Source organism: Octopus bimaculoides, chromosome 16 (assembly GCF_001194135.2).
Source record: "Octopus bimaculoides isolate UCB-OBI-ISO-001 chromosome 16, ASM119413v2, whole genome shotgun sequence".
NCBI lineage: Eukaryota > Metazoa > Mollusca > Cephalopoda > Octopoda > Octopodidae > Octopus > Octopus bimaculoides.
Window position 1 is genome coordinate 20,613,481 of NC_068996.1, and position 10,128 is coordinate 20,623,608.

A 10,128-nucleotide genomic window follows, 5' to 3' on the forward strand; every position below is an offset into this window, starting at 1 on the left:
ATAGATAGATAGATAGATAGATAGATGTAGCCATCTGGTTTCACCAGTCTTCAGTCAAACCATCCAACCCATGCTAGCATGGAAAGCGGATGTTAAACGATGATGATGATGATGATAGATAGATAGATAGATACACACACACACACACACACACACAAAACAACAGTTGAGTTAAGTCAGACACACAGGCAACACAGAATATTGCTTGAAGTATGGACAACTGAAGGTCTTAATAGAGAGCTGCATGATAATACCATATCAAACTCCTTTGTATCTAGTACATGTACTAGATACAAATTTTGAAAAACCAAATAAAACAATTCCATTTGCTTTGTCTTCTAAAAATATGCAAATTTCAAAAGCCAAGTCAGCAACAGCTCTGTATTTAGGACCCACCTCTCACTATCAGGTAGCATTGCTGTTTATACATTTGTACTCAATATGTGAGTTCAGTAACATGTAATTGGTTGTTTAATCATAATATTGTGGTTTTGATTGCTTGACCCAAATGGTGCACTGCGTTCATGGACTTAATTTCACGCTATTCCAGTTCGTCTGATATGAGTAACCCCATGGCAAACATTCATGGTGAATGTTGTGATCTCAGTTGGCCCTATGAGTTCTAGGACTCAAGACAGTGTCCAGGGGACTTACTTTACAATAATGTATTTTAAATTAAATGACTAGAGTAAAAACAAAAACAAAATCAATATCAGTCATTATGTGGGAGCTCATGTATGATTCTACATCAACTAGTGGTACATGGCGGCGGCGGCGACAACAACAACAACAACAATAATAATAATAGTAATAATAATAAGACTAAAACAATACCTATTGTCATAGGTGCCCTGGGAATGACAGCGAAACGGGCTGATTACTACCTAGCTCAGATACCAGGAAACCCCAAAATGGCTGAAGTTCAAAAGATAGTGCTCATGGGAACTGCCCATATCCTACATAAAATACTGTCTATGTGATCTCAAATTTTAAAACAAACACATAATTTTCTTATGGTTTCTTAAACATTCTCTAGGACAACACTATGTACAAATCCAAATATATGGTACCCTAGGCATAACACCTACATGAACTTCTAACTTGTTGTCTCTTTAGGTCTCTGGGTGAGACTTGGATCCAACTTGTACAAATGCAAAACAAAAGTCAAACATAAAATGATAATAATAATAATAATAATAATAATAATAATAATGATAATAATGATAGAGATGAAATGCCTAAGCCGATAAATTTCAGGTCTTAGATATATGGTTAATGTATTGTTGTCCATTTTGTTCACACATGCACTGATATAAATGTTAATGTTACAGAACAAGCAAAATGATAAAAAAAATTAACTAAATTATTTAACCTACCTTGAGGAAGTATCAACAGTTATCTTTCGGGGTTCACTGTTTGAGCAGTTTTGGCTATCAAAAGGCATCATCATTTCACCATTATCACAGCCCTGACTATAAGAAGGGATAAACATAAATAAATAAATAAATTAAAAAAATAGACAGACAAACAAATAACGATAGATATTAAGTTTTTCTGATAAATTTGTTGTACAATAATCTTTGATGATTTTACCAGGTGATACAAGCAGACATAACAAAACTAAAGCTATCTCAAAGACTAGTGCTCTTCTTCAGATACAGAACAATACTTCAGTTCAGATCAGATGTTGACCTGTGACAAAACTCAAATATGACCTATAATGGAGTATTACTCTCACATCAGGGATGGTGCTGCTGGTACACATGTTGTTGTTGTTGTTGGCACTCCGTCGCTTACGACATCGAGGGCTCCAGTCGATCCGCTCAACGGAACAGCCTGCTTGTGAAATTAACATGCAAGTGGCTGAACACTCCACAGACACGTGTACCCTTAATGTAGTTCTCGGGGATATTCAGCGTGACACAGAATGTGACAAGGCTGACCCTTTGAATTACAGGCACAACAGAAACAGGAAGTAAGAGTGAGAGGAAGTTGTGGTGAAAGAGTACAGCAGGGTTCGCCACCATTCCCTGCTGGAGCCTCGTGGAGCTTTAGGTGTTTTCGTTCAAACACTCACAACGTCTGGTCTGGGAATCGAAACCGCAATCCTATGACCGCGAGTCCGCTGCCCTAACCACTGGGTCATTGCGCCTCCACGGTACACATGTAGACAACTCTGAACCCACACTGAAGTACTACTCACATATCTGAGGTACCTAAGATCTACAATGGATTACTGCTTTCACAAGACAGAGCTGTTGTCGTCAAACATACATCATAGACACCCTCCAAAAGTATGTCTTCTAACTGATCAGTAAAATCTCACAAACTCATTTCAGCTACTGACCCATACACATGATCTCTTCTTCCTACCCGTACTCACACTATTACAACGGCATCTGTCCCTTGATCAACTCAATACCCCTTAATACACTTAATACCTCTGCCTGCTCTACCTCCCTTATTGTCGTCACCTACCTCTCAGCTTACATAATCTTTCTTCCTCCTGAATTCCTTCTTCATCCATATTTTCCCTACAGATGTTCAAAGTGAGCACCACTTGAATAAATCGTTTTAAAAACAAAACAGTGGTCACATGACTTCCTCAAGGATACAATAGAATGGTTGTTGAAGAAAGACTTGAACCTATTTCACTGCCATCATGCTCAATTTCACAATATAATTACCTCATGTCAGGTTGAGGAGCAAGATATATTGGAGTAATTCTTCGTCTTCCATCTGCAGTTCGTGTTTCTATTTGCTTATCGGTGGGCTGAATATAAAAGAGAGAAAAGAAGGTAAAGTTGAATAAAGTTCAAATCATAAATTAATTTTCCCTTGAGAAGCAACCAAAGAACCGAGAATACAATATGAAAAAAATCTCTTTTTTGTTTTAAATAGAAAGTAAGAACTGCTTTCCATCATTTTCATAAGCAATGTACAGGGTGAATATATAAGTTGATGAACCAATAATAATAAATGGATAAAACACAAAAAACATGGTCCAATGGATTTTAGTTATAAAACATTTATTAGCTTTAATATCAATCACAATATTAGTAGCACTATTAATAGTAATAGTAGTAATGGTGATGATAGTACTGATGATAGTTAAAGTGGTGGTAGTAGTAACAGTAATAATAACAGTGGTGGTATAAATCTTTCTTATAAACAACTCAGATAATACAGGCAATCACTACTGCCAACAACAAAATAAGGAAAACAATTCATGCTTACCTTATTTATAAATAAATTTTACAAAGAAAGTAGCCTGTGGGCTGTTGCTAGAGATGTTAGAAATAGCAACTAAATTTCCTCAAATTAAAATCTATTAGCTTATAAAAGAGGAAAGAACATATTAGATGATGAAGTGTAGATATACAAAGAAGAAAAAAACATCACGAGAGGGGTGTGGCTGGAACACATCTGGTCATAGGGCTGTTCTATTAGAGCTGATCTCAGACTAAAAGGGTACTATATTTATATATGTAAAACTACTTATTTCTCTATAGATTGAAAAGAAAATTATGGAGTCTTAATCTAGTTTCGACCCTTATTAGGATTTCATCAGGTGTCTATATAACTTGACTAATCCCAGAGTAAAAAGTAGCCGTTCTGTTTATACACACACCAATTCTAATAGCTAGAGAACTGGAGCTACTAATTTGCATAACATTAGTGTTTAACATTTTATTTAATATCAGTGACCTGATATTAAATATGACATCTCACAGTCTAAACTCATGTTTCCCCTAAGTTCAACAAAGTTCAACCATTAGCAACAGCACAAATCAGATACTTATTTACATGCTATACTTCTATATCAGAGGAAACTAATCTAGCTTTCATTTTACCATTATTGGAGATAACTGCACAGCAGAAGACTAACCAAGATGATGTTATGATGCCTTAATATTCAAAAATTCTAATGCATTATAATTAACCCTAATTTGCATCCCTACCTCTCTTAGAACTTTTACACTCTACAGGTCGTTCAATCCTTCCTTTCTAGAATAAACTGTCCTTGAATCTTCCAGCCCCTGTCTATGTTCTGCCATCAGTTCATGTTGATGGTTACTAACAGCATCGACTTATTTCACCCTTTTCTGTCCCAAAATACTTTTCTTCCTACTTTAATTAAACTAAAAGAGAAATTACTGGATACCACTTGGTTGGAAGCTTTTTTTTTTTTTAATATAAGTACCAATAATATAGCCAACTATTCCAAAATATTCCACAATTGAAAAACAAAAACATCATCATCATCATCATCATCACTATTATTAGCCTGTCTCCAACTAGTGTTTGCTCTTTTTTTTCAATATTTTTAATAAACATGTCTAAATGAATGAATTAAGACAAAATCAGAATTATATTTGAAAAGCTTGGTTAAGAGATTAAATGACTCCAAAATGAAGCTATCAAATATTAAAATATTAGCTCTCCATCTCTGACACAAACACATACGTGCACACACTCCCTCTCTCTCTCTCACACACACACACACACACACACACACACAAAGTAGCCAATGTAACAATATCATTTATGTGCAATACATTTAGTATAGTGCTTGTATTTAGTATTGTGCAAAAAAGGAAAAATGTACTTCCATTGTTACAAATGGCCAAAAGTTTAAGATAAAGATTAGTTTGAGAGGGTAGCAGCAATGGAAACCAATGTTAACTGATTATCTGACTTATGGATGAATTTCTATAGGGAAAGCTATGGACAGTTACATACAAAAGACAAGACAAAGTGATGTATTTAGTATATAGTGTTTGTGGATTGAGACACAAAAGTCTCTGGAAGTGTTCCTAACTGCACTTTCCTTTTAACATTATTTACATTTGACGGATATTTGTCCTCATCTTGTTTGTTGTCAACACATTTTGGCTGATATACCCTCCAGCCTTCATCAGGTGTCTTGGGGAAATTTAGAACCTGGGTTTTCATTCATAAGGTATCTTTCGATGTTATTGTTATTATTATTCAGGTCACTGCCTGAAATCGAACTCAGAATCTTGGGGTTAGTAGCCCGCACTCTTAACCACTACGCCATATGCACTTTCCTTACATATTGACCAAAGCCAAGTCTCAGATAGCATTGGCTCCTAATATATCTTCAACTAATATTTTTGAATTTTACATTTTAATTTTCACCATCTTCTCTAGTGCTTCCTCTTTTTCTCTCTCTCAATAGGAAACCCCACTCTCAATGGAGAGAATCTTATCTTGTAAGTTTCTTGCTGACTTCATTTGTGTCAATTCCACACAAAAAACATCAAGTACATTTTGTAAAGTGGTTGATATTAAGGGCATCTAACTATAGAAACCACGCCAAAGTAGACATTGGAGTTTGGCCTCTAGCTTGCTGACTTTTGTTGAACTGCTCAAACTATGCCAGCATGAAAAACATGGTAAAAGAAGTTTATGTTGATGATGATAATCTTTTCTTTATCAATCAAGCCATTGTCACTTTCCTATACAGTCACTCAAACAGCCAAATCACATCCATCCATCTTAATAAAGAAAGAAACCATTGTACATGTAATTCTAGATAGACTGTATTTGAATAAATGAGTGGATAGTCACTGGCCACAGGTATAGCTGTGTGGTTAAGAAGTTTGCTTCCTACCCACATGGTTTTGGGTTCGGTCCTGCTGTGCAGTAGATACTTTGGACAAGCACCTTCTATTTTGCTCCCAGGCTGACCAAGGCCTTGCGAGAGGATATGGCAGACTGGAACTAGCTAATGAAGCTTGCAATCCACCACAAAAGCATATATGGGCTTCATAGCATGTCACATTGCAATCTTCGTAAACAAAAGTTCATTAAAACAGTGTTATTTATTTTCAGTGAAGGTTACTTGTTGTTCAATAAACTAGAACCTTATTATTACTTCACTTGAAAACAGATAGGGTTGTTGACAAGAAGTGCATCTGGCCATAGAAAACTCTGCCCAACATACTTTTATCTGACCCACGCAAGCACCAAGAACTAGGCGTTAAGACAATGATAATGATTCATCCAAGCATCATATAGCTACATGGGTCATATTGTTCTGCAAGCACAAACCCTAACTATTGAAAAATCTATGTATTTCTCTTTAAAAAAAAAATCTCACCACTCAATATCCAACCCTTCTATGCATTGCTCACCAATTTTCATTAGATATATACTTCTTAACCCACCATCCCATGTAATACCTACCAAGCCACCCACCTACCTACCTACCTATTCTATACATTACAGGTTCAACTGAATATACATACAATCAAAGTGTTATACAAAATGTCCTATAACCATTTTATCAGACGCATCATCAATGATTACTTTTAATGGAACTGAAGCTATATCAATCATACAAAGGTAATTTTCTGCAAATTCAGGGAAATTTCAAAGTACAATGTTTTAAGTGAGAAGTGAACTGAAAGAATGCAGACTTCAGCCAGAATATGAGATGATCAACCAGAATATACCATTTCCCATATATATACCCACATATACATACATACAAACACACACACATGAGTATGTATGTATTTCAAATAATTAATGTTTGTATGTGTATAGCTAATTCACATGATGTAAGATGTGGAGTCTTCACGTCAGTTAGAGTTATTAAATAAGCAAGTAAGGATTGACTGTAAGGATGAAGATGTGGGAGAGAGGAAAGTGAGAGATGTAGATGAAAGAGATTTCCTGACTGTTGCATAAAGCAGATAACTAGATAGATTCAATAGGAGTTGAAAACATAGAAACAATAACTTGAGTAACCATCAAAAAGATGGAGAGGAGGAAAGAAATGACAATTAGTAGTTTTAACATTATTAAAGCTTTCAGAAAGGTAAGAGATAACAAGCTAAGAAAAAAAGATGAAGTATTAATAGTAATATTTCAGCAAAGATAATGAGGAAGGGGAGGATGCAAAAGTATTGAGTTAAGTGGAAGAGAAGAAAGGGTTTTTTTTTCTTATGTTTTTGAAGAAAGAAAATTTTGTGTAATCCACTTTTCCATACTTGCATGGATCAGATGGAATTTGTATGGACCAGATGGAAGGTTTTCTATGGCTAAATGTTGTTCTTGTTGCCAAGTGTTATCAGGTTCCAAAGTAATATTTTCCCTTGGCTAGACATGTTTTTACAGCAGGTTGGAATTGAAGATGATAGCTTGTCTGGTGGTGATGCTCATATACAACTATTACATGATATAAGAACAAAGAGACACGAACACTAACACATATTTCTTTTAGTTTCTGTCAAACAAATTCACTCCTAAGGCTTTTGTTGGCCCAAGATTGTATGAGAAGACTTGCTCATAGCACCACTTAGTAAGACTGAACTCTAAACTATGTGGTTGGGAAGTGAACTTGTTAGCAAGGCAATCATGCTTCTGTGTGTATGTATTGGAAATGAGGACGAAATTATGAGACAGTGTTAGATAGATAGGGAGAAATAGAAAGAGAGTAAAAGAACAGAATAAAAAGTGTAAGCAAGAGAGCTTCAGTTGAATATTGATCAGCAATACATCATATAAATGGCAGAGTTGTGCCAACATATTTTAAGATAGTTTGTTAGTGCTAATATATAGAGACACAAACTCACGCAAACTAATGAAATATATTTGAGGAAAGAAATATTTTCAGTAGCATGATAAATATTACAAAAAAATAAAAAAACAAACAAGAATTTAAGGGAAAAGAAGAAAAAATCATTCTAAACAGTTTTTGAAATAAAAATCGTAATAAAATCAACTTTGTCCCTACCTCAAATACGGTGTCCAATTCTCTCTCCTAAGAATAAAACAAAAGGGAAATTTTTACTGAAAATTTATTATCAATGCATTATCAACATCTTTGTTTTATCACTCACTATGCCTATGTTTCCTAGTTAGCATACCTCATTACTTAAGTAATTGGTCAATAATGACAATTAGGAACTAATTCACAGAGTAAACTCTTACTATTAACAGAGGTTATGTCAAGTTCGGTAAAACAGTAGAATTTGTAGAAACTAGTGATGCTCCGGATTGACAAAAACTAAATACATTCTTATTTTATTTAGCCTTCAACATTGGTAGAAATTTCTTCAGTTTCCAAGAAAAAGCTCTGTCCAGAATGATAGACTTATAATCTTCTTCACAGTATAACACTTATTTCACTGTTTGAGCTATTTGGAAAATTATATAGCTATTATAATTAGCTTGCAATAATTGTTAACCAAAACATCTGAATATAGAAATAAGTATTTACATATACAAAATACATATATAGGTACATAAAAACGACTCCAACTACATTCATTTCTTTGTTTGTAAAAGGGGAATGACCTGCTGAATGCTGTTACCAAATCTCTCCCTAATGTTTTAAAAATAGGGATCTAGATCAAGTTTATATACAGCAGTCACTTGGTGGACAAATGTTTCCAAATAAAATCCAACCAATATTTTAAGGAAACCTCCAAGAAGTCACATGACTTCCACAATATAGCAGCCAAATAAAAAAAACAACAACTTAAAATTGAGTCCACACAACCAGCAAGAAAGCTTTACATAATCAGCATTATTAGAACTGGATGGATTAACAATGAAATCTAACTGGACACCTAGCTAACTTTAAAATTGGGACCACAACGTCTCATACATTAAAACATAACCCATGATGAAAACAGGTCCGAATTAAGTGACCCAGCCATGTTTGTGTCAAAAGTCAGCTCTAGGTGGATCTATTCAAAAGCTTTCCAATAACAACACTGCTTTAGTTCCTTTCAACTGAAGGCCACACAAGTTAACCATAAAAATGGTACATATTAAGAACTGATAACTGAAGTTAGTGTACATCTAAAATAATTCTGAATAAATAAAGACTAATTGCGCTAGAAATACTGGCAAACAATACAGATGACAAAGAGAAAATATTTCTGTTATGCCCTATTACAAATAAATTTACCAAGGATGTGTAGGAATATTAAACTCCCACTTTGGAAAGGTTTCCTACCATTGTCACACTGACTTTTTTAAGAAGCCTTGTATGTTTAGCATTACCAAACCTTTATAAAGACATGATGTTCCTTCCAAACCAAAAATTAAGATCCCTAATCAAGTTTTCACCAAAGGATTGTTTTCATATCCTGAATGGAACACTTTCAAACAATGCACTCCTCTTCATTTCTTTTTTGTACTACAATACACTTGTAATACTACAATTCACAAATACTCTAGACCACATTAAAAAAAAGAAAAAAAAACAATAACAAAAGGGCATCTGTCTGATTAATGCAGACTTAATCAACATTACAAGCACTAACCTAAAAAAATGACCCCCTACTACATCAACCAGCCAATACCCTTTGAACTCAGTTCAAGGCTGCCCATGTCTCCTAATCTCTACTTCATCCTCTCCTGCACTAAAGCTGTTTTCCTTAATCATTTCTTCTCAAAGATTAAAGTTTGTGGAACCATCAACACCACCAGCAACAATCGCAATGAAGTCACCAGTTTTAGAGAATAAGATTGTGGGGGCACAACACCAACACCTCCATAACAAAACAAACACTACGTTGCTAATCATTTTGCAAACATTATTTCACATAGGGTAGTGTCTTCTGCTATAGTACCAGGACAACCAATGCCTTGTGAATGGATTTGATAGATGGAAACTGAAAAAAAGCTCATTGTATGTGTATCTGTATATCATCATCATCATCGTCGTTTAACGTCCGCTTTCCACGCTAGCATGGATTGGACGATTTGACTGAGGACTGGCAAGCCAGAAGGCTGAACCAGGCTCCAATTTGATCTGGCAGAGTTTCTACAGCTGGATGCCCTTCCTAATGCCAACCACTTCGAGAGTGTAGTGGGTGCTTTTACATGCCACCGGCACGAACAGATGTATATAAAACTGACCTCGCCTGTGATGGTGCTACATAAAAAGCACTTGGTCCACTCGATGGTGTGGTTGGTATTAGGAAGAATATCAAGCTGTAAAAACCATGCCAAAACAGACACAGTGGTCTGGTGTAGTCTTCTACCTGGCCAGCTTCTGTCAAACTGTCCGACCATGCCAGCATGGAAGGTAGATGTTATGCGATGATGATGAAATTATATATATATACATATATCATCATC

General features: G+C 35.2%; 1 protein-coding gene across 3 annotated transcripts in view; it reads right to left on the minus strand.

The window, feature by feature from the left end:
• LOC106882986 (protein HIRA) overlaps positions 1-10,128 on the minus strand; it is a 77,407-nt gene that overhangs the window by 22,923 nt on the left and 44,356 nt on the right. For 2 of the 3 annotated variants that reach the window (XM_052973561.1, XM_052973564.1), the window contains 3 exons: positions 7,769-7,795; positions 2,688-2,773; positions 1,377-1,472 (listed from right to left, as the gene is read on the minus strand). In XM_052973561.1, coding sequence (XP_052829521.1) covers positions 1,377-1,472; positions 2,688-2,773; positions 7,769-7,795 — 209 coding nt within the window. The remainder of the gene's footprint in view (positions 1-1,376; positions 1,473-2,687; positions 2,774-7,768; positions 7,796-10,128) is intronic. The other variant, XM_052973562.1, reaches the window with a different exon arrangement.